Source organism: Schistocerca serialis, chromosome 1, assembly GCF_023864345.2.
Source record: "Schistocerca serialis cubense isolate TAMUIC-IGC-003099 chromosome 1, iqSchSeri2.2, whole genome shotgun sequence".
Lineage (NCBI taxonomy): Eukaryota > Metazoa > Arthropoda > Insecta > Orthoptera > Acrididae > Schistocerca > Schistocerca serialis.
Genome location: NC_064638.1, coordinates 1,127,313,600 through 1,127,340,470, shown reverse-complemented (window position 1 = coordinate 1,127,340,470; position 26,871 = coordinate 1,127,313,600). Strand labels below are relative to the sequence as shown.

General features: G+C 37.0%; 1 protein-coding gene across 12 annotated transcripts in view; it reads left to right on the top strand.

Annotated features, from left to right (window-relative positions):
* The window catches only part of LOC126416983 (sorbin and SH3 domain-containing protein 1), a 1,139,715-nt gene that overhangs the window by 794,565 nt on the left and 318,279 nt on the right, over positions 1–26,871 (top strand). For 7 of the 12 annotated variants that reach the window (XM_050084918.1, XM_050084885.1, XM_050084871.1 and 4 more), the window contains 2 exons: positions 8,936–9,001; positions 19,377–19,435. In XM_050084918.1, coding sequence (XP_049940875.1) covers positions 8,936–9,001; positions 19,377–19,435 — 125 coding nt within the window. The remainder of the gene's footprint in view (positions 1–8,935; positions 9,002–19,376; positions 19,436–26,871) is intronic. The other 5 variants (XM_050084932.1, XM_050084911.1, XM_050084925.1 and 2 more) reach the window with 3 other exon arrangements.

Here is a 26,871-nt window from a genome sequence, read left to right as displayed (position 1 = left end):
ACTTGAAGTTATACTGAGAATTACCTACAGTTGTACAATTGCAGTGTTAACCAGTCCAATACAGATTCAAAAGAATAAAATTATTATGTCTCTTTAGTAGAACTATACTAATAATTTTGTACTTTTGAATCTATATTTACATAGTTTCATCACCTTTTATGGTGGATATAATTAAGTATAAACTATTGAATAACATGAGCCATAACACTTTATCTCTGTTGTATAAGTACAACACTCAGGAAAGCAATAAGTTCTGCCCATAGCATAAGAAACGAATAGTGAAGCATAATATTATACAGGGTGTTTCAAAAATGACCGGTATATTTGAAATGGCAATAAAAACTAAACGAGCAGCGATAGAAATACACCGTTTGTTGCAATATGCTTGGGACAACAGTACATTTTCAGGCGGACAAACTTTCGAAATTACAGTAGTTACAATTTGCAACAACAGATGGCGCTGCAAGTGATGTGAAAGATATAGAAGACAACGCAATCTGTGGGTGCGCCATTCTGTACGTCGTCTTTCTGCTGTAAGCGTCTGCTGTTCACAACGTGCAAGTGTGCTGTAGACAACATGGTTTATTCCTTAGAACAGAGGATTTTTCTGGTGTTGGAATTCCACCGCCTAGAACACAGTGTTGTTGCAACAAGACGAAGTTTTCAACGGAGGTTTAATGTAACCAAAGGACCGAAAAGTGATACAATGAAGGATCTGTTTGAAAGATTTCAACGGACTGGGAACGTGACGGATGAACATGCTGGAAAGGTATGGCGACCGTGTACGGCAACCACAGAGGGCAACGCGCAGCTAGTGCAGCAGGTGATCCAACAGCGGCCTCGGGTTTCCGTTCGCCGTGTTGCAGCTGCGGTCCAAATGACGCCAACGTCCACATATCATCTCATGCGCCAGAGTTTACACCTCTATCCATACAAAATTCAAACGCGGCAACCCCTCAGCGCCGCTACCATTGCTGCACGAGAGACATTCGCTAACGATATAGTGCACAGGATTGATGATGGCGATATGCATGTTGGCAGCATTTGGTTTACTGACGAAGCTTATTTTTACCTGGACGGCTTCGTCAATAAACAGAACTGGTGCATATGGAGAACCGAAAAGCCCCATGTTGCAGTCCCATCGTCCCTGCATCCTCAAAAAGTACTGATCTGGGCCGCCATTTCTTCCAAAGGAATCATTGGCCCATTTTTCAGATCCGATACGATTACTGCATCACGCTATCTGGACATTCTTCGTGAATTTGTGGCGGTACAAACTGCCTTAGACGACACTGCGAACACCTCGTGGTTTATGCAAGATGGTGCCCGGCCACATCGCACGGCCGATGTCTTTAATTTCCTGAATGAATATTTCGATGATTGTGTGATTGCTTTGGGCTATCCGAAACATACAGGAGGCGGCGTGGATTGGCCTCCTTCTTCGCCAGACATGAACCCCTGTGACTTCTTTCTGTGGGGACACTTGAAAGACCAGGTGTACCGCCAGAATCCAGAAACAATTGAACAGCTGAAGCAGTACATCTCATCTGCATGTGAAGCCATTCCGCCAGACACGTTGTCAAAGGTTTCAGGTAATTTCATTCAGAGACTACGCCATATTATTGCTACGCATGGTGGATATGTGGAAAATATCGTACTATAGAGTTTCCCAGACCGCAGCGCCATCTGTTGTCGAAAATTGTAACTACTGTAATTTCGAAAGTTTGTCTGCCTGAAAATGTACTGTTGTCCCAAGCATATTGCAACAAATGGTGTATTTCAATCGCTGCTCGTTTAGTTTTTATTGCCGTTTCAAATATACCGGTCATTTTTGAAACACCCTGTACATCACTTAAATAGACAGTCAGGCAAAATGTTGTTGCTCTTAGAAAAGTCATTAGTTCGATAAAAGATAAGACTTAAAAGTTCACAAAACATCTTTTATTTGTAGTGCAGCTTCTCACACTGCATACATGTTATCTCCACTTCTCTTATTTATTTATGCAAAAAAGAATTACTGATGATCGCTGTTTATCTGATAGTGCAATGAACCTGTCCCTCCCCTCCATCCCCCTCCCCACACACACATAAGTTGGACATTCGTATCACAATAATAAAATAAATGAATTTTGACATAATCATGAAGATCTTGCAGTAACAATTTTTGAGTTTTATGTTTAAAATTATCATATTTTATGTAATCAAAATTTCTACTGCTGAGTGAAATATATGATCTAATGTTCTATTAAACAGTGACTTGGAAGAAATAAGTCCTCTTTTATTTAAGACTGCTGAAAATATATTTATTATAATTTTAATAGTTGATGTTCTTAATCAATGGACATAGACCATGGTTTTTTACATCATGTTCATTGATATAAAAGTTACTCTTAAATTTTGAATTTTTTCGCCAGTTATTTATAATTTTTTTAGAACATATATACAGGAAGTTATGATGATTACGCTTTTGAAAGATGGGACCTGCAAGAATTAGGTAGTCAAGCATACATACATTGATCTTTCAGTTAATTTGTGAGAGATGATGGTGTCTGGGCTAGGTGGCATTTTATTATATTATCCCAGAGTATAATTTCATGCTGAAGAATTCTGTGGAATTAAGGGGAATACACAGTTTCTTTCATGGGGAACTAAACGTGGACCCTAAACTATAACATAAAAAGTCATTTTGAAGCCATGTGCATCACAAATTTTCAATGAGGACATGCTTCAAGCAAAATTCGTTGACACATGAATGTTACAAGTTACACCATCCACACCACAGCAGTGTTTTTTTATATTTATTAACAATGTAACTCTCTCAGATCTCTTCCCTCAGTCAAGCAGTTTTGTTGGTCTCTAGTTGTATGTATAGATTCTTGTACCAATGGTACGAAGGATGCTAGTAACAGAATATTAATCTGTGTGGCTTTGTGTTCTGATCTAAGTTGTTTATGTTTAGGAGGGAAACAATTGCTCCAAGACTAGATTCTTGATGGGCTCCATGTTATTTTTTATTTTTATTTATTTATTTGTGCATCTGATATTCACTTTTTACTATGAACATTTAATTTATTTTGGCTTCCTGCTTCCTCTTTCTGGTTTATCATATATGAAATGAACCATTTTAGCACAGTATATCCAATACCATATGTCTGAATGCCTGCCATTAAGATTTTGTAGGCCAAAAATTTCAAAAACCTCTGTTGCCTTTAGTTAAACTCTGGCAGCAGTTATATTTAATACAATGAAATTTAGTTTCTCAGATAATTAATACAACTTAAAATCATCAGCAGCAACCAAGCACTATTTAAACTAAGAAAACATTTAATAGTTAAATAACAATCCCTCCAGCCACTGCAAAAACAGTATCACATAAAATAGTCAACATACCCACTCATGACCACCCATCACAGAGTCATAGTAAAGTAGCTTTAATGAAGTAATAATGTGTGTGCAGGCAAGTTAGGACATATATCTCCATAGTGTGTGTGAGTGCATGCGCACGCACACATACACATACACTGTTAAAAAGCAAATATTTGCCCCCCCCCCCCCCCCACACACACCCACATACAGACAAAGAAATAGCAGATGCTTCCCCAGCCATAGATAACAAAACATATGGTGGTCACATCTCAGGACACCATATCATACATCCACACAACAAGAAAACCTATGCTCGCTCAAAAGGAAAGGTGCAATATGCTGTAACAATGAAATCATTTTAAATTTGCATATGCCACTTTGGGATAATGTAATGAGGCATCTAGACAATGGAAGCAGGCATCATCACTTCCCCTTAAAAACTTCAAAACAGTGCCTTCAGCAGTCAACGTGACAATCACTGTCTTTTTTAGCATCTGAGGTCTGATACTCGAATTCCTTGAACACGGAAAAACCATTAACAGTGACATGACAGTGAGACTCTCCATAACCTACGCAAGTCCAAAGAGCAAATGGCCTGGGTTACTCATGGTGGGAGTGATTCTGCTCCACATTAAAAATACATCTCTAAGGTCACACAGAAAGTTATGGCCAAGTTCAAGTGAGTGCAGCTTGAGCATCAGCTGTACCGCCTGGGCATGTTGGCCTGCATCTTCCATGTGATTGGTCCTCTAAAAAAAACATCTCTGAGGGAAACATTTCACCTCAGATGATGAACTGGTTGCACAATGGAGGACTACGCCCCCCCCCCCCCTTCCCCCACCTCCAAGTGTTCTTTAGCTAGTGGAACAGTGTGCTCAGGCCTCTGGTGATTTCTTTTGAATAAAGACTTCTGTTATATCCACAGTGTTGTTTCATACCTTTTTACTTGTGCACACCTCATACCCCTCCCCCCCCCCCCTCTCTCTTTCTCTCTCTAAATAAACTGAAATGCTCATCATCTAAATAAGAATTTTACTACAGTTATAGAAAACAGAATATAACCTATATTACATTTTACTTAAAATGTGGGCTTTTGTCTTGTTCTATGGCCTTTATAGTTGTTATCATCTGTGGCAGGTCCACGCATCATACTTCTCCAGCTCTTCCTGACTTGTGTTTTTCTCTTCAGATCCATGTAGTTATTGCTCCCAGACACTGTCTGTTAGTTGGTGTGTTCTTCTTCCCCTCCCTCTTTCTCCCTTTGCCATCCTTCAGTTCCTTGCTGGAGTAAGCACAGTCTTCTCACTATGTGGTTGAACCAGTCTTTCTTTTTTCCCATGTTGTTTCTATTTGTAATCCTCACTTTAAGACAAACAACATTTATTGAACACAAATTACCTGTCTGTAACATAGATTAAAGCATCTATTAGTCCAAAGGCCAAACAACAATGGTTCTTCATTGAACTTACAAGGTGTACAACTTTGCTTCCGCCGTTTTTTCCCAACATTTGAGGCTGTAATGATACAAATTGGTTACACATTTATCATTTAAAGTATTTTCCATCGCTGGCCATTACTTTCTCCCATCTTTTGGGCAATGTACGAATCCCGTGTCGAAAAAATTGTTCATCTTTTGAAGCGATCCATGAATTGATCGCCGGCCGAAGTGGCCGTGCGGTTAAAGGCGCTGCAGTCTGGAACCGCAAGACCGCTACGGTCGCAGGTTCGAATCCTGCCTCGGGCATGGATGTTTGTGATGTCCTTAGGTTAGTTAGGTTTAACTAGTTCTAAGTTCTAGGGGACTAATGACCTCAGCAGTTGAGTCCCATAGTGCTCAGAGCCATTTGAACCATGAATTGATCAGATTTGTGACTTCTTCATGAAATCGGACGTGTTGGTCAGCCAGGCCTTATGCCATTGATCTAAATAGGTGATAGTCAGAGGGAGCAATGTCTGGAGAATATGGCAGGTGGGGTAGGACTTCCCATTTTAACGTTTCCAAGTACGTTTTGACCTCTTTTGCAACGTGGGGTCGAGCGTTGTCGTGCTGCAAAATCACTTTATCGTGCCTCTCACTGTATTGCGGCCGTTTGTCTTTTAACACTGTGCTCTTACACATTAATTGCATTTGATAACAAGCACCTGTGATTGTTACACTTGGTTTTAATACCTCATAGTACACGATGCCAAGCAGGTCCCACGAAATGAAGAGCATGATCTCGGAGCCGTGAATATTCGGTTTGTCTGGGGAAGAATTCCTGGGATATCCCCATGATTTTTTGCATTTAGGGTTATTGTAATGAACCCGCTTTTCGTTTTTTAAAACATTTGTGTCATTCAATATTTTGTGTAATGTAATATCTTGTACAGACATCTTTTATTAACCTGACACGTTCCACATCATTACGAAGTGTCGTATTCATGATCTATGGAACAAGTATTAATCTAATCTAATCTAATGTGATGCAGAAATCCCTTCCATTTTTGCTTCTGAAGCAACTGTTCACAAACACACAAACACCGTTCATTCTCTCTTGGTTTCAGCTCACACAGGACCAAGTTCCTTCTTTCCGAATCATGCCCATAGCCTTGAGACATTTTTAAATGGCTTACTGTGTCACTCCCACTAATTGTGCCAATTATTCTTGAGTTTGACACAGGTCTTCACTCAGCAATGTCTCCAATTCTGCATCTTCGAAAACATTCTCTCTTCCACCTCTATGCCGGTCTATGACGTTAAAATCACTGTTCTTGAATTGTTGAAACATGACATGTTCCTTCACTAATAGCGTCCTTACCATATGTATTTCAGAGCATTCAATGAGACTCAGCCCTTGTTTTCTTGAAACGAAACAGTAAACACATCCCGCAAATATTGAGAATTAGGCTCATTAACTGACATTTTCAATCAAGAACAACTTTGTTATGCAGACACAAATTGACTAATGTTTGAATGAGGTTATGTTGACTGAGGTCCAAGCTAACTGCCTGACATCTGTGATCTGTTTCTTTCGACCACTATGTATCGCTGTTGCCACCTATCGCTAAACAGTGGAAGCAAAGTTGTAGATGTTGTAATATAAGCTGTTGTTCATGATTGAATTTAATATAAATCCAAGCCCAATTATTTCATGATGCATGCATATTGAAATTATAATATTAAGCTCAATGGTTGGAAACAACCATTTATTAACTAGAAGCCTTATACAGAGGTGTTGTTCCAATTTGGGGAGCACAGATAACAGGTCTATAACTGTACTCACCTAGTACAGTAATTCAGAAAGCATGGCAGCACAATCCAACACAAGTCTAAATCGGTCCAAGTAAACAGTAGCAGCTGTTGTAGTTCACTGTGTAGAGGCAAAGTAGTATATTAGCAACTGTCTGAGCCATAAGCAGTGCAGCCTTATGTTTGCCATCTACTGAATTTCATATTCCAGTCTGTGATATCGACAACTTCCCTCACTGGACGTGTGCATTGTTATGTGTATTGGTACATCTGTATTTTCCATTTGCTCTACCAATAAGGTTACTACATTGTGTTAAATGGTGTCCATTTTTCCCTAATTCTTTGAAACACCCCCTTATTCCTTATCTTGTTTTCTCAGTTCACAGCCTCTAGTTTCCTTCCTACCCCATTTGCACTTCTTCCAGCCTACTTTTCTTTTCTTGTCTTTTCAAAGTGTCCAAGTGTCTACCTAATATAAAGCTATGCTCCATATATAGAATTAGGCAAATCTTGTCCTTAGATTTTTGGTCAGTCACTTACACAGCATTTGTAAATGCTTCCTTGGCTATCATTATTCTTGATGTTACATTTGTGTCACATTTTAGGTCCTTCATCATAATATTTTCCAAGTATTTTAATTTTGCAGCCAGCTCTACTTGTTGCCCACCTGTCACAGTTTTGGCCCTCTCTTTTATCATGAATTTTGTCTTTTTCTTATTTCTTTTCATTTAAAAGTCTTTGCATTTGCTTTATAGATCTTCTATCATTTCAGTAAGGACCTTCTCGGAGTCCACCACCATTACATCATCAGCAAACCATGTATTGTCCACACTCTTTTCTCTTACATATACTACTCTTACTTCACGTACAAATTCTCCTATAATCTCTTCCAGACAGGTGTTAAACAGTGCAGATGAAAGGCAACATTCTCAGCTGACTCTTCTTCCTATTCCTATTCACTCTGTTAGTTCTCCATCAAGTCTCACTCTTCCCTTTTGATTAAGGTATAACTCTTTAATCAATTTTCTTTCTCTTTATTTGGTGCCATGTTCTTTTGAGATGAGAACCTGAGACCTTTTGATCCATAGCTGGCTCATTACTGTTGAGATGACATCCATCTTTGTAGAACATAAGAAATATTTTTTTTTATTCCTACCTCCTCACTTTCCTTGTACAACTAAAGCTGTCATCAATTTGAATACTAGTTTGAACACCACAGCACTTTACTAGACATGTTTCTGTTACTAGACATGTTGCTGTTGGAGATGATATGCTGTTGCCTTCCTCTGATCTTCAAAGTGAATTATGCAGTCAGTTATCATGGTACCTTGATATCTTCCATTGCGAATAAATAAATATGATTCATCATAAGATTTGACTGAAAGTCAATGATTTTACAATTCGTGAATGGTCTGACATGAATGAAGTTACTGTGTAAACAAGAAGCTACCTCAGAAATCAGTTTAGTGAGCATGGATTAGATGTTGTTTCACTATTATATCACTTGATGCAGAGATGATGAAGGTGGAGACGTCTCATTACTCACATAGGATTTGGTATTGGTACACGCTTATTAGTTTTCAAGTCATATAAAACCATTCTCAGGCAAACAAAACTAGTTAGTTATGGCTCATGTTTTCCATTATTTATGATTCAAGTTTTGAGACAGGGGAAACCAAGAGTGTCAATGGTTGGAGAAAATCAAGCTAAAACAATTTATACTGCTACTTAAATTCCGTGTTGGCAAAGTTTACCATTATCACTCTTTTTATTATAATTAATAAATGAGGATATAAATATCTATACAATTCCAGAAGGAAGCTAACAATATTTTCTTTTCAACATAATTAACAAAATTATCATACACTTGCAAGTAATGAAGTCATCACCACTTAAAGGCTGAATTTCAAAGCAGAGTTTACATTACACCTTGCACATTCATTTCCGAATGGGAAATTTAGCTGATATTTGTAAGCAGATGTGTCACAGTCCCATCACAGAATCACAGCAGCATCTCTTCTTTGCTTTGGTTGTCAGTCTTTAGATGTTAATGGCTTCTTTCCATGCTCCATTTTATTGCACTGCATTTATCCTGCTTCTCTCATAAAAAGTAGCTTATGTGATGTCAAGGCAGTAACAATTGTCATTTAAACTGTGTGCATAATCAGTTTTTAAATGTATACTGACAAATTTTTGTTAGTAGTCTCTACATTGAATCTTATGTTATAGCACACTAAACATAGCACACTTTACTGTATTTTTGTTTAGACAGCATAGTTTTTAACTTATATTTGTTTGTGTTTGTTTTGTTTTATCTGTTGTCTGTCGGTGATTGTTAAGTGGTTGGACACTCACGCTCCGTCTCCCAATTATCGCTCACTACTAGCGGAAGCCATCTATCAAAGAGTAAGGCCCAGGCACAGCACTGTAATAAAGTATTTATGCTTGGACCCTTTCAGTGATTTCCTTACCCATGTTACCAAGAGAATGCTTATACTAACTGCATGGATTCCATTTTGTAATTTCTGATTGGTCTGTTTAGTATCCATTTCATAGTAATATTTTTTGTCCCAGATTTGTGAATCAGCCCTTCTTTCTCCATGTAATGTCACAAGTAGACTATCCGTTTACTTTTTATTAAGATAGTATGATGTTTAGTGTTGCAGACTGGTGACCCTACTCAAAAACATAATTATATTTTTATTCCTTAACAAACAACATAATTTTTATTTTTGATGAAAACTCTGGGTAACTATTTTATTTTCTTGTTTATTCTCTTATACTTCATGCTCTGTAAATCCCATCACACAGTGGAAAGAGTCAACTATTAGGGCAAAAGTGTGTAACATTATATATCATGAAATTTGCCTGTTGTCTTTTGGATAACCAGAACATTTAAGAAAAGTTAGAAACCGCATATTTTCACCTTTTTGTGGATTTTGTCTTTGACATCTGTGACCATTCTTAGGACTCCAGGCACCCCCAACATACATATCACTGCATGCTGGTGTCTTCTCTCACATGTTGATTCAAATAGATTGTATGTGAAAGACTTCTCCAACACATCACCTGTATTCTTCTACACATAGCGCAGATAGTGATCTTTACATTTACGATAAACTAGCTGTATTGGATCAAGTTCCAGGCTATTATCTCTTTGTAGTGAACCAAAAGATTTTGTGAGAGTTGCACGAGGAAATCCTTGCTGTTGTACATTGTACCATTGCAATGAACACACATGGCCTGATGTGGCAGTAACAGGCACAGAAGTACATTTATTGTGAAAAAATACCTGTGTAGTTGGTTTATATGTATTATTAATGACTTTAATAAGAATAAGTGAAAAGTCATTTTGAATTTTACTCATCTTATGAACAGGTACTAAGACAAAATCACAAAATATGGAGGACTGTTTATTCATACACTGAAGACCCAAATATCACTCTTCATTGGAATCATTACTAGGAATAACTTCTCTGAATTTCATACAATTTTTCTAAGCCACTACAAATGAATGTAAGAATGTTTAGGTCCTCCAGTCTTTTAAAAAAAGATTTCCTTCTAACTTACATAACCATTCACAAGATGTTCAATCATATAAAGGTGTTTCAGTAAATAGAAACTGCTACTTTGTAAACAGGATATGAATACATCTTTTGTACTCTCCCTGTGCATGAAGTAGGCACCAGAAACTGTTTGCATATACCATTCATTTTTTAAGAGGACTGAAGCATGGACAACCAACTAAATTTTGTACTCTGTGCATGTTTCATAGAATTTTTTAAACTGCATGAATACAAATTATTTACATTGTTGTAAACACTCGTAAGACACAGCCCATATGTTATGTACCACCTGCTATCATTTACTTTTTGCAACACCAACATTGAAAACAAGACAGTAATATTCCAAGTTGATTTGTATGACATCTAGTCTTATCACAAAGAGTTTCATCAGCTTGTTTGAAATTACACACTGTTTTCACCTACAGCTCTTCAAAGAAATTAAACACACTCCGTCAGTAAAGTGTAGACATGCCAGTCAAACCAATCATTAAGTAAATATAATAGTTGGAATATACTGTACATTTAGAATCTGTGATCCAGAACTTTTACCATCAATAACTTGGAAGTACGCATGTAGCAGTGGTAGAATATGGCAGTAAAAACAGAATTAATGAAAATGCATTAAAAATACTGCTGTTGTCAACTGATGGCTGTAATGCAATCACCGGCTACATCTAATGAAGAAAAATTGAGAGTACTGTATCATTATACTCTGAATTAGTACTGCATGAATTTTCATTACCATATCGTCCTTTTAAATCACTGTTGTGCATCCACACCATAGAAAATCCAGGATGGAATAATGACAGTAGCAGACAGTTCTTTTCATAATAGTGTTATATAACCAATAAGTCAAGTTATCATGAAACAAAAGTACTGGAGCCCTCTTTATAGTAGTTGAGGACTTAGTGAAACAGCATGTACATGTTAATCATTGTGAAAAGAAAGCTATACATCTCTCTACATTAAATAACATGCACTAATAATGGCTAAAAATTTGATTGGACAATACATATGCAGATAGTTTATTTGCCCATATTCCTTTCTCAAGATTCCTTCATTATTTTATAGGATAGGTGCAACATAATGACATAATTGTAGCTGTGTAACTAATTGCACTTAATAAAATTTTCTCAAACTTCTGCTCTGTCATGTGGTTAAATATCAACGGGTTTTCACATGAGTGCTCTTCGACTAGTGTCAAGTGAAGGATGTTAGGTGGTTGCTGCTACCATCCTTGTGTGACCATGCTACTGTCTATGCCCAGTCAAGCATGACATAGTGTGTTTTCATTGGACACCCGCCTCAACCTGATGAGGTAATGAAAGAAACAATAGAGATAAAAATATGTGACAGCATTCAAGTTACAGAGATCTGCAGCTAAGCTCAGTTTGGGGCACCGCTATCTGAAGGCTGACGTGGGCATGCAATGAAAACATTACCTTGTAAGGCACTGGACTGGGAATCAGTGATGTCACAGGCATTAACATGGCTGTACAAGCTTTTGTATCCCGCCTGGATAGGCGGCACTTGGATCTGCTCCTGTGATCTGCTTCTGCAAAATAGGCCGAGAGTGAAGGCCGTGAGTAGGAGCAGGAAAAGGTGAAGTACTTCGGTACTGCGTGTTGGTTAAAGCTCTTTTACTGGTGTATGAACACGTATAAATTATAGGATTACTTAACTTTGTGTACAGATGAGCGCGTAGGTGCAAAGCCATTCATGTATCAAAGCTAACAGTTAGTAGTAGTTGGACAAAGTATCATTGAAGTAACAAAGGCAAAGTCTGTCATGGCTAGCCCCCTATGAAATAGAAGCTAAGTTGCTTGGTTGTCTGCTCTTGATCAAATGGGCAGAATCTGGACGGCACTCATAGAGCTGCACAGCTCTGGCTAAAGGGCGCTGTTGTTGGTGTCGGTGTTGTAGTGCCAACCCAAGAACTTGTACCTACACTGTGGCACCGTAGCTATCGATACCACACAAAGATGGTAGCAGCAGCCACATGGCAGTCTCTCCTTGAAGTATAATCAGTATTGTCCGTACACATATACACAAATTGTTCATTAAAAAATGAAACAAGGATAAAATGTATTTGGCAGGAGTCCCCACTTTGTCCTTATATGCAGATTCTTCCCTAATTCTCCAAGTGTTACAAATGCTCTTCGCTGAAATATTCATGTTTTTTCGTTGCTAACAAGCAGAAATTTCTTTCTTTGGACACAATGTGTATCTGATAACACAGTAGCATGGCAAGAATGATATTTGTTCATGAAATATATGTTAAGAGCTGATACAGTTGTATAGAAAATAGTCTTCACCACATTGTCAGTATACTATTAGTTAATCAATTTCTGCCACTTCATTGATCATTGTTCAAGAGCTGTGTATGTATGTGGCCATTCTTTTCATCAGCCTCATACATTGTTACACACTACAGCTTGACTTATATGAATATTACCTTGTGTGATACCTTGAAGCTGCCCCATTTTTATCAAGTCAAGTGGGCAGTTTACACTCTTAACTCTAAAAACCATTCCTACAAATTAGGTTGTATGTTAGGTGACAGAGCTCCATATGATCTAAATCTGTGTACCACATTATGATAAAATGTAATGTTTTATCATTTCATTTGAAGCACAAAATGATTGATACTGTATACAAAAGAATATATCCAGTTAGCTTACAGCAATGGCTAACCATAAAATTAACTATCACAGAGTAGCTGAAGAAGTTAACTTTCTTAAATAGTGTTGCATAAAGCAATCACAACAGAAAGAGAGAATGTAAAGCTACAGAGAACAACAAGAAGGAGTTTTAATATTCGTATGGCAATACCTTTATGTAGGAAAAATGGTGAAGACAAATATCTGTATTTGAATGGAGGAAAAAGTCCAATTGTTTCTGCAGTATCCAGGATGTCTCCATAGTGCTTGAACATACTGCAGAAATTGTGTTGTAAGAAACTTGTACAGCATTCAAGAATAGAAAATAAATAACTGATTAATGTTGTAACAGAACAGCAGTTTTCAAATAGTTTTTGTGACAAATTAATTTTCACCTGCATGACAAGAAAAATACTAATTACTAGCTTAATATTTTTATAACTTCATCTGTTGCATGGGAGTTCTACCATTTAAAACTTTGTGGATGCACATCATAAGTGAATGCATATTTAATTAGTAAGAGACACTACAAATCTCTAGTTCAGTGTTTATACATATATGTTTAAAGTTGTTAATGGAAATAACAAATGTGAATCATTTCTGTTATTCTGTTATGTACCAATAATGATGTTTATACTAGGGCCACTCTGGAAGCTTTGAGAAGGCAAAGTGGTTCACTGCATTTTAAGAACTTATTCCATATTTTCAAACAATGTCTTCAAAACTGTATGCACCAACACAGCTTCTCAAATCACCTCACTAGAACCACTTAAGGAAAGTTGTTCTGTAATGCTTAACAAATATGTACAATTGCTTCTCAAGACTGAAAACCTTAACTGCAAAAGCTTTACGTCGCATTTGATGAGAGAAAGGAATCACACAATGGCACATCTGATGAATTTGCAAATTTATAGACTTAGAAAATATCAAGAAACACTTTAGGTATTCTAATTAGATTTCACCCAGGACCCACTTTTGATTCCTTCTCTTAGAGCCCGTGAAGCTTACGATGTCATATTCAAATATATAAATCTGCTCTTACTGTCCTAGCTTCTTTAAGTGTGATTCTGACTATTTCTCAAAATTCAATAAAAGAAATTCACATCATTCATTTGCCATCATTCCTTGCTCTCAACATTTTTCAACGAATACCAGTGATGATCGCATCATGTGACCTCATTTCATCTGTGGTCAAATTTGTGTAGATATGTCAGTTATATGTTGCAATCCTGAATATTAAATTTTACCTGTCAGGCTTAAAAATATCAATACGTACTAAAAAAGCTGCAAACTGTGTCTTACATGCCACCAGCTGCCACTCTCCCTGACAATGAGACTCTCACATAAAAGCCTGTTTAGCGATATCAAAAACTAAACTGGAAGTGGCTAGTGAGTGAAATACATGTTCTTTTTAGTTATTCTTCTAACAAGAATATGTTTTGTTACATATGAGCTGTCCTGACATATCTGTTGGATGTTTAGTACTCAAGTCTTCTGCCAGCAGGATCAGGAATGGAAATCCAAAAAGAATATGTTCTCTTTTTACAGAAGCTGCTGTTGAGTTTTCAGTTAGCTTTCATCTTTAAGAGCACTTCACTTTTCTATGTCTGAGTGACGTATTGCAGTGGTTAAGACACCAGACTTGCATTCAGGGGGATTGTGCTTGAAATTCATGTCTGACTATCCAGATTTAGGGTTTGTTTAGTTTCATTGACTCCCTAAAGGCAAATTCCAGGGTGGTTACTTTGAAAAGGCTATGGCTAATTTCCTTCCCTCATTCTTCTCAAATGGGAGTTTGTGCTTCATCTCTAAGGACTTCATTGTTGATAGAACATTACATCCAATCTTCTTTTGTTAGCCTTTGAGTATGAATTCACTTAACTAGTAAAAGTCCTTTTTAATGTAAAACAAGGAATCCTCAAATAATACATCTACATTTTCAAGAATGTCATTTACTCTGAAAGGTAACTTTTAAATAGTTAAAATCATTGCACAAAGTGGCTACATTTCAACTATATGGCTGATTGTTGGTAAATATCATCTGGTGCACAATCACAGAAGTCCATCCATCATTTGTAAGAGCCTCATACTAATGGTATTTGTAACAATAAATTAGACTAGATGTTGCCATCAAATTACTGCACTGATGGACTAGAACCAGTTTATTCCAAAACTTCCAGAGCAAGCTGTATAACACTGTTGGTACTGTGTAACTTCTTCTAAACTGCATGTTTTATGTTAAAAATTATATATTTTTACTTTGATGTTTATTGCTAATTTGTCTTTACAGCAAATTTACATTCATAGATGTTTACAGTGAAAATGGTGTTTTTAATAGCATGTATAGTGAAAATGTCACATATTATCTGTGTATCTTACTATTAATGAATACTGATTTTGGAAATAGTGAAACTTTTGTTACTCTGGATCACCAGTAATGACAAAATGATCGGTTTAAAGTTTTCCAGTAACATTTGTCAATATTTGAATGTTTTACTGTCCATCTGGTTCTTCTTAGAAAGGCTGCCATATATAATGACACTTACTCCCCTGCTTCATGCTGTGCAGTATGCCAGATTCATTCACTGATTCATTCAGTCATTGTAGACAATTTTAGACTATGATGGAAAGATTGAAAGCTATGAGTGTCTAAATACTAATGAAATGAGTAAGCATGTGCACCATCATCTCATTCTTCTTGAGTCTGTAAACTTCCTTTACAGATTTTTACTACTAATTTGTTTCTAATCATTTGCTTTCATTTGATTGTTTTACAGATTAAAGTGAGTGACTGTTAACTAAACCACTACATCTTCGCTTATTGCATCACCTTCCCATATTGTTATACAGGTTGAGTCACTAACTATTGCCACCTAGAATAATACCAAAAGTATGATAGTAGCTGAAAAGTTTTTGGGACAAATGGTGGCATAATATGATGTTGGTTTTTTGTTGCTGGGTAAAGTCGCACCAGAGATATGAATGTCAACGTTGTTGTTGTTGTTGTTGTTGTTGTTGTTGTTTTTAAGTGGGATACTATGGTTTGGTACTTATTTTCTGATGGCGGCTGATGAGACGAATCCAATGATGTGTAACAGTAAGGTCTTTGAAGGTCAACGAAGGTCAAAAAGTGGGATGAACGTCTATTTACAGAAGGTGTTTGAAGTGATGACCATTGGTATCAATGCAGTGCTGCAATCTTCTTATCATGGATTGAGTGGTATTCCTTATCACTTCAGCACTTATCGAAGCACATTCTGTGACAATTCTCTCTTATATATCATGCAAATAGTAAATATTCACTGAATACGGCATATCCATCCGACCTGCCACTGACATGTACATTCCATTCGATAGTTTCACAATACAAGACCAATCGGAATGGTAAGACTAGTATAGTCGAATCAAGCAAAATGAATTATGTATTCCTTCGAAGAACAAGTCAATATGCTTCTCATTTACGAAATTCAGTGAGAGCTAGAGACCTATACGCTGAAAGATATCCTCAACGTACTCACCCTACATGTCGTACTTTTAAATATGTGTATGATAAATTGTGAACAACTGTATCTTTAATGCATTGGGAACATAACAGGCAAAGGAAAGTTCGAGATCCTTGTGTCATTTCACGTCAAATTGCAAGGGTCTCTAGCATGAGCCATAGTAGTGTTGTTCATGTTCTGCATCACCATAAATATCATCCTTACCATATCAGTCTCCACCAAGAATTAACTGGTACAAATTGTATGCATCACATTGAATTCTGCCGATGGTCTCAACTTCAGATTCAGAGAGATGACACATTTATTAATTTGATTTTATTTACCGATGAGGCTAAATTCATGAACCATGGAAATGTTAATTTGCATAACATGCATTATTGGAGAACTGAAAATCCATGTTGGCTGTGGCAAGTTGCACACCAAAAACCGTGGTCAGTGAATGTATGGTGTGGGATTCTGGTGGATGGAATTATAGGCCCCTATTTCATCGAAGGAAATCTTAATGGAAGGAAGTACACCACATTCCTGCAAGAAACATTAGGTCTGTTATTGGAAGAAATACCTTTAGGAACAAGGAACAGAATGTGGTATCAACACGATGGTTGTCCAGCACATTTTTTGCTGATGGCTAGAAATGAGTTGCAGAGACAATTCCCAAATCATTGGATTGGACATGGAGGAAATGTGTCGTGGCTGGCTCATTTGCCAGACTTGATGCCTCTGGATTTTTTTCTTGTGGTAGGTTGTAAAAGACATCGTTTATAAAGACATTCCAACTACACTTGAAGACATGCGAGAGGGAATTGTCAGAGCATGTGCTTTGATAAGTGCCAAAGTGATAAGGGATACCACTCAGTCCCCAATAAGAAGATTGCAGCACTGCATTGATACCAATGGTCATCACTTCAAACACCTTCTGTAAATGGACGTTCATGCCACCTTTGTGACCTGCATTGACCTTCGCCGGCTGGAGTGGCCGAGCAGTTCTAGGCGCTACGGTCTGGAACCGCGCAACCGCTACAGTCGCAGGTTCTAATCCTGCCTTGGGCATGGATGTGTGTGATGTCCTTAGGTTAGTTAGGTTTAAGTAGTTCTAAGTTCTAGGGGACTGATGATCTCAGAAGTTAAGTCCCATAGTGCTCAGAGCCATTTTTTCATTGACCTTCAAAGACCTTACTGTTACACATCATTGGATTCGTCTCGATAGCCGCTATCAGAAAATAAGTACCAAACTATAGCATTCCATTTAAAAAAACAAAGTTGACCTTGATATCTCTGAAGTGACCCCACTTAGCAACAAAAAACCAATGTCATAGTATGGCCCCCTTTGTAGCATGCAACTTTTGTCCCACAAACTTTTCAGCTCCTATCATACTTTCGGAGTTATTCTTGGTGGGAATAGTGAGTGATTCACCCTGTATAAAAGGATAAACATCATTTGAATGTGTTCAACAATGAATCACATACACTTCTATTTTAGACACAATCTCTCAATATAGTAACAGTCATAACCATTTTCAACAATACATTGACAATTTTCAGATACTGTATATTGTAAGCAACATTCAGTGCAGAAACAGTTGTCATACTAAATTTGATGCTTTGTTCGCCAGACGCCACCCATGATATATAGAGTTGGAATATGGACAACATATAGTTGAAACCCATTATGAGTTTTATCGTATTAGTACTAAAGCAGACAGTTTACAGCTGCACATCCACACCCATACCACGCAGCATCTGGCCTTGTGCTTCATGTTTATGATGTCATATCTCCTGAACTACCTGTTGAACAATAATATAATTTTATAAGCACATTCCGCGATCAGTGAATACTGTTTGCGAAATATGTTGTAAATGGAGTTAGTAACAACAGTGTAATAAATCTAAACATCATGCATGATGTGGCAGTTTTCCATACATCTCATTGTTTATGATGCCATATCTCCTGAACTACATGTGGTACAATGATATGATTTTGCACTTACATTCAGTGCTATATGTGCACACTGCCTGTAAAATGTCTCATGAATTCAGTTTGTAGTAAAGAAATAATAAGTTATGACATCACACCTCTTGCGGTGCTTTTACTGCATGAACAGCGGAAGAGTAGTAAGTGATAAATATTTTTCTTTTCTTGATTTTGTAACCGTTGTCAGTGAGAAAAAATTCCATAAAGGCTTGAAATTATGTGTAAAGTTGTTACAAGTCGCTAAGTGCTCTCATTCTCAAATGCTAGATGAATAAAGTCTGGGAATTCACACATCTTGGACTACGCTTCTTTTTCACTCCCACCCCTCTGATAGGTAGGTGGTTCTTACCCCCACATTGATTGTCTCCTGATAGTAGGTTGTATGATTACCAAATTTGGTTGAAATTGATCCAGTGGTGTAGGAGGAAAAGTGGAACGTACATGCATGCACGTGCGACACACGGGCATAAATACAACCATTTTTATAACATGTATGGATTTCATTGTGTGTGAAATAAAATGAATTGTATACTATCTCAATCACTCTTCCTCACTGCAGTATGTTGTATTTCCAAATTTGTTATGAGTAACATAGTTGAATGAGATTAGAATACAGGGTTTCCTTTTCTGAAGCAAATAATTAAATCCTCTACCAAGACACTCCACTATCTAAAAGTATAATTTGGTCTATATTTTTAAGCTACAAAGTTTGCAAGGCTCTTCCTTAAATGATGCCATTATTTAACTTTAATATTAGTTGACTATGTAAATTGTGCTGTGAGCTACAGAAAGAAATAATAATTAATACTATTATGTGTTTGTTTTTTAAATTCTTCTTTACATCACAGACTTTGTAAAGGAATAACAGAGATGTAATTTGAGAGAGAGATCATTGGTTTGTGGACATAACTGCTGGAAGACGAGTGCTGAAAATATCTAGAAAAACTGTAATTACTCACATGTCAACAACATAAGAAGTCCTGTGGTACCTGGAGAAATCAATTCATTTGTTACTTCACAATTATGTTTGATTATCTTAGCTTCTGCATTCTGCTCATGATGCATTTTTATTTATTTCAGCAGGCAGCAAATGAACAGCACACACCAACAACACCGTCAAATAAGTCTTTCATGACATAGTAAGTAACTGGCTTCACTTTCACAGTCTAATTTTTTCGGTATTACTCTCATGTGAATAGTTCATAGTGCACAGTTACATACTATATAAATCTTCAGTTTTGTTGATTTACTAATAGATTTCCAGTCTGTCACATGCCTATGATACAACTGTGCCATTCACAGAGAAAATACTGTACATATCAAATGAGTTTACCTAGTTACCTGAATATATTTTAGTGTATCTCTATAGAGTATCTCGTTAGATAATTTGGAGTGCAGTAAATGGCAGTGGCATTTGAAACCAGTTTCTTGTGAATTACTTTGAAGAAAAGAACCTGAAAATTGTAGAAAACTGAACTAAAACTGAATTTCAATGTCAGAGATTAAAAAATAAGCTTACTTTCTCATAGAACTTAGTATGATGAAGTATTCTGACTCCTAAGTGTCATTAAAGCATTTTTCACAATGGCACATATTCCAGATATCTTCATTGCCCAAGATGTAGGGTGGAATGTTAGTTATTCTACCTGCTATAAAAATATACAAGTCTCCCAGGACATAATAAACTGGTTACATTACAATTTTGTAGTACAGTGTTTAAAAGCAAGTTAAACGACCTTTTGTTTGCTTCCTTACATACTCTCTCTTTCTAGCTCTCTATCGTTTGTACATATATCTCCTGTGCTTTTCATAGAGAATTTGTGTGTCCCAAATACAAAGGCAGCACATTTTGATATCTTCTGTGCTTCTGTTCAAAGACTTACACAATTAATTAAATAAATAATTTCATTTCACAATGCATTGTGCAGCAAATTAATAGCCGAGTGGTATCTCAAATGGTGGTGCTCAATTATTAACATGTTAATCAATACAATCTTTAACCAATGATTATCTGATATTACTGCATGATTGATAGAGGAAATGTCATTGCCCTCTGAATATCTTTTTTGACACAAATGATTGTCAGTTGCATTCAATATGTAAACATCAAATTTGTTTGCTATCACTTGATCTGTAGGACTTTTGTAAGATTGTTACATTTAGTGTGTATAATTTTTCACTTGTTTGATGTGCAATGCAGCAATATATTTCTTGTACTAAATTAATGTTATCGATGATTACTGACAGAATTAGTGTACTATTCACAATTGAGATAGGTGAAGTAAGGTAGATAATATTGTGATGTACTAAGGCTAGTAATGTTGTTATTTTTAATATAAGAACATTCTTTCAGAGAATATGTAAATATTATCAGCAGTTTAGATGAAGGTGCTAAAATAGACAGGAATTTAGAAAGTGTAGTGAGGAGATTGAAAAGGAACAGATACAGAAGAGTAAGTCACTGACCACACTAATCCAGGTCAAGACTATAAAGGGGCCAACCTCCACCTAGTTTTTCTGGAGTTTATTCCTTGATGGATCCAGTGATGCAGGGATCAGACTGTCACTGTCAATTATTAAATAAATTTGAAAAGCAGTCACACTAGAAAGCCAAATAATGTTTCATAAAATAAAGTTACTGTTTCTTTTGGCAATGGACTGAATTTTTCTCTTGAGATAGATGAACAATGGGCTCGATAAACAGACTCTTGTAAACCCCTCTTTCAAAAGTCACCAATTCTCCCACTTCCCTTTATGCACCTACTGGAAATCTGTAAGTATGTTAGAAAGAATTGAAAAGAGATCAATGAAAATTTTAATGTCCATGAGCATGATAAAAGATAAAAAGAAAAGCTTCATGCCCAGTCAGTAAGGACGTCAACCTACAAATCTTCCACAATAAACACTGGTGTACAAATTTACGATACTCTTCCACATAAGGTCAAAATCGTATCATCATTAACACTGTTTTGTAATACAATAAGTGGATTCTTGTTAGATTGTCGCTTCTATTCAGTAGCAGAATTTTAGGAGATTTGAGATACAGGAGACTTAAAACAAGACAGTGCAGGTACTGCAAGTAATGCAATCTGTTTTGTGGATAAAGCTAAAATTAATATATCTATTGAAATAATACTGTACTTTTACTGTATTGTGTTGTGTTACTGTTTTGTTTTGTGCTAGAAAGATTATTTGGATGAATGAAGAACTTGCAAGCATCATAGATAAATTCCCAAATCAAGGATGAGTTGGAGGACTTGACTGAAGCTAGCTAATTTTTATCTTTACTTCTAATATATCTTCACTGCATCAGAGACACTAGACTAAAAACATACACACAGTGTTATGAAAACAGTCTGAGAACATAGGAGCAAAATTGCAAGATGAGACTAACCACAAAGGACCGGTGGACCAAGAAATTTCCTTTTCCAGGTTGTTGTTGTTGTTGGGGGAGAATGTCATAACTGATACCGAACTCCTTGGGTACTGAATACCAAGAGCAAATATTTGAAGGCAAGTGTATGTAATATTGATGGACAAAACCTACATGCCAACATCGCAAGCTGAAGATAAAGATGTAGAGAAAGAGTGTGAGGATATTGAATGCGTAATTCAGTGTGGAAAGGGATATGAAAATCTAGTAGTCACAGGGGACTGGAATGTGGTTGCAGGAGAAGGAGTAAAAGAAGGGTTTACCAGAAAATATGGGCATGATACCAGAGATGAGAGAGGAGAAAGAGTAATCAAGTTCAGCAATAAATTTCAGCTAGTAATAGTGAATAGTCTGTTCAAGAGTCAAAAGAGAAGTATGTATACTTGGAAAAGGCTGGCAGATATGGGAAGATTTCAGCTAGATCATAATCACAGAGAGATTCCAAAATCAGATACTGTATTGTAAGGCATACCCAGGAGCAGATACAGGCTCAGATCACAATTTAGTAGTGATGAAGAGCAGGCTGAAGCTTAAGACATCAGCAAGGAATAGCTCTGTAGGCAGTTCAGTTGAAGAGGAATGGCATCTCTGAAAAGGGCACTCACAGAAGTTGGAAAGAAAAACATATGTACAAAGAAGGTAACTGTGAAGAAACCTGTGTTGTAGAAGAAATTCTTCATTTGACCAATGAAAGAAGGAAGTACAAAAACGTACAGGGAAATTCAGGAGTACAGAAATACAAGTCGCTGAGGAATGAAATAAATAGGAAGTGCAGAGAAGCCAAGATGAAATGGCTGTATGAAAAATGTGAAGAAATCGAAAAAGAAATAAATTGTTGGGAGGACTGACTCAGAATATAGAAAATTAAAAACAACCTTTGGTGAAATTAAATGCAAGGGTGGCAACATTAAGGGTACAATGGGAATTCCACTGTTAAATGCAGTGGAGGGAGTGGATAGGAGGAAAGAGTACATTGAAGGCCTCTGAGGGAGGAGACTTGTTCAGTGACATGATAGAAGAAGGAACAAGAGCCAGTTTAGGAAAGACAGGGGATTAGGGATAGATAACATTCCATCAGAATTTCTAAAATCATTGGAGGAAACAGTAACAAAATGACTATTAACATTGGCGTGCTGAATATATGAGTCTGGTGATATACCATCTGACTTTCAGAAAAATATCATCCACGCAATTCTGGAGATTGCAAGAGCCACAAGTGTGAGAATTATTGCTCATTCAGCTTAACAGCTCATGCATCCAAGGTGCTGACAAGAATAGTACACAGAAGAATGGAAAAGAAAATTGAGGATGTGTCAGATGACAATCAGTTTGGCTTTAGGAAAGGTAAAGGCATGAGAGAGGCAGTGCTTGCATTGTGGTTGATAATTGAAGCAAGACTAAAGAAAAATCAAGATACGTTCATAGGATTTTTCAACCTGGAGGAAGCGTTTGATAATGTCAAACAGTGCAAGATGTTCGAAATTGTGAGGAAAATGGAGGGAAGCTGTAGGGAGAGACAGATAATATACAACATGCATAAGAGCTAAGAGGGAATAATAAAGAGTAGAAGACCAAGAGTGAAGTGGTCATATTAAGGAGAGGTTAAGACAGATGTGTAGTCTTCACCCATACTGATCATTCTACACATCAAAGAGGCAGTGATGGAAATAAAAGAAATGTTCATGAGTGAAATTAAAATTCTGGGTGAAACAATATCAACGATAAGACTCGCCGATGAAATTGCCATTCTCATTGAAAATGAAGAAGAATTACAGGATCTGCTGAATGGAATGAACAGTCTAAAGAGTACAGAATACAGATTGAAAATAAATCAAAGAAAGATGAAAGTAATGAGAAGTAGCAGAAATGAAAATAGTGAGACATTTAACATTAGAATTGGCAATCACAAGGTAGATGACGTTAAAGAATTCTGCTTCCTAGGCAGCAAAATAACCTATGACAGAGGGAGCAAGGACACCAAAAGCAGACTAGCACCAGCAAAAAGGGCATTCCTAGTGAAGAGCAGTTTATTAGTATCAAACAAAGGCCTGCATTTGAGGAATAAATTTTTGAGAAACTACATTTGGAGCACAGCCTATTATGGTAGTGAAATATAGGCTGTAGGAAAACTGGAACAGAAGGGAATCAGAGCGTTTGAGATGTGGTACTACAGGCGAATGCCGGAAATTGGGTGGACTGATGAGGTAAGAAGTGTGGAGGTTCTGCACAGAATGAGAGAGGGAAGTAATATATGGAAAACACTGACAAGAAGAAGGAACAGGATGATATAGTCATCAGGAAATAACTGCCATGGTACAAAAGGGAGCTGTAGAGGGTAAATACTGCAGAGGAAGACAGAGATCGGAACACATCTAGCAAATAATTGAGGACATAGGTTGCAAGTGCTACTCTCAGATGAAGAGATATTGTTTACAAAAAAATGTGTTGGTAGCTTTGGTAGTAAGTTAAGCTGTGTGAAAATGTAAAATGGCAGAACCAATGACAGAATTAAATCTCATATACATCATTGTCATCTCATCACTGTCATAATACGAATTAACAGAATTACATCTCATATACATCATTGTCATGTTATCACTATCATAATACGAATCACAAACAGAGAAGTAGTCACAAACACAACCTCTATAATTCTTTTTTGTTTAATTATTACCTGAAGTGCCTAGTAATTATGCAAGCTTCATCACATGACATCACATTCATTTGCTTCCTGAACTCAGAAACATTCAGTTTAACCTAGGTCTTTGTCTACCTATGAGCTCATCACCACTAATTTTTCTCTAGAAAGTAATAGTGAAGTAAAGTAGCCAGTGCCATCATTCTGTTCTCTCTCTCTCTCTCTCTCTCTCTCTCTCTCTCTCTCTCTCTCTCTTTGCTGTTGAATACCCACTCCCAACAAGACAATAGTATATTGCAAGTAGACTGTTTGTGCTAATTTGTACACTTTCTGGAAGAGGAATTACCACTGCCACTTCCATTTGGACTGAGACATCAGTTTAGCATATTGATGTAATCTCTGTTCTCAGACATAAGACATTACAGCAATTCTGGGTGCTTGCAGAAATTTAGAAACACAACTGCAATTATTAGAATTAGAACTGGGGCAGTTTTATTATCTTATACAAGTAATGTCTCAATGGAAATTTACCATGCAGAGAAGTTGGCTCTCACTCGGCAGATGATTTTTATTCTCTGTCATAATTTCATCCCCCTCCTCCCACATGGAGTGGGGGGTGTGGGTGGACATCTGTTGGAAACAAAAATTTTGACTGTTGTATTCCACTGATGTTTGGTTTGGCAGTGTTGGTGGTTTGTGATCTTGGGACTGTCAGGAACTTGGTATGGATGTGAGAAATGGGTATTTGTTGATTCTGGGCAAGAATCAAGCAGTAAGTGATGACTGTCTCTGTGTAAGAGTGTACTGCAAGAAAGTGGGATGGAAATGATTGGGAAGATGACATTGGATCAAACTGATGGAAGGGAAAGTAGGGAAGTGGGGATAAGATGAGACTTGAGATGCGGGGGGAGGGGAGGGGGGCAGGAATATTCTGTTAAATTTGGAATGATGGATAGGTGTGTGGATAAATTGCATGGTGATTTAGGGGATGTGTTTAAAGTATTGTTAGGATATGATGTGGAGAGACCTTAGGTATAACATTAATGGGATTAACTAGTGTAAGTAAAGCATTGTACAATGATTGATAAAATGGTTCAAATGGCTCTGAGCACTATGGGACTTAACATCTGTGGTCATCAGTCCCCTAGAACTTAGAACTACTTAAACCTAACTAACCTAAGAACATCACACACGTCCATGCCCGAGGCAGGATTCGAACCTGCGACCGTTGCGGTCACGCGGTTCCAAACTGAAGTGCCTAGAACCGCACGGCCACACCAGCCGGCCCAGTGATTGATAATGAGGAATGAAATGATAGGGTGCCAAGTTTGTGAAAAGTGTGAAAAATCTAAAGGAGTTCGCTGAAGGAGAAGAGAAAGAGAAATTTACTAAATTGATACATGATTTGGGTGAAGAAGAATAGGTGCATTTGAAATGCCGGGTAGAATGTGATGTTTCAGCTGAAGGAAGTAATAGAATAAAGGTGAAGTAGATATGCAGGTGACATTGGTACAAGCAAGGATTAATTGGATAGAGGCTTTGAGGGTGTGAATGATGATGGAAGGATATAGTCCCCATGTTCAGCCAATTTGTAGATTTAGTCTAGAGCAGGAATTTTGTTTGGTTTTTAGATGGGGAGTCAAGGTTATAGTGTCATTAAAATTACTTGACAGTTGGCATTTCACACATTGTAGCTGATTTCCTTCCATCAGAGCACTTAGTGTCATGTTCATCATTGCCAAACTATGACAACAATAGGCTGTTTTCCTATGTTAAAAATATGGTTCAGACTGTTATTATTCTGATTGATTATAACATTTAAATAGCATTTATGGTCAACATTCTCACAGAACATCTTTTATTTTTGTGCAGTTTTATGAACACTGATAGTGGAAGCCTTGCAAAAGTTGATGCGTTTATGCTGCATACATTTAGAGCAGTGATATGTGCAATGACAGGCATTCTTTTCCCTGCTCCCTGCAACATCATTCAACTCACTCAAAACTAAGAATTTGTAGAATTTTTTGCAAATGGGTCAGAGTAATAATTAGATTGTCAGCTGTCAATCATGAGCTACAACCCAAAGCACAACAAAATTATTCTTTGCAAAACTTAGTGCTTATGCATTCTGTGGTGAAATGGCAAGCGCATTCATCTGCAGAAAGACAGATCGCATGTTTGAATGCTGGTAGAGTCATATATTTTTTAAAAGTTTTATATGAAATATGAAATACATGAAATATGAAAATAGTATTAGCATGAACTGTTGCAGTTGTTTCGATTGTGGGATGTATTATATATAGCTTCACATTAATCTTAGTCAGAGAAATGGACAACAGAGGGTTAAAGCATTTACTTTGCCAACTAATAATTCACTCTTTTGGAAAGCATTGCTATAGTAGTGAAGATGTCACCATACGTCCACAGTACAACAAGGTGTAGGACGATGAGGTTATTCAGAGAGAGATAAAGTATGTACAACATGCAGGTGATACAAACATAAG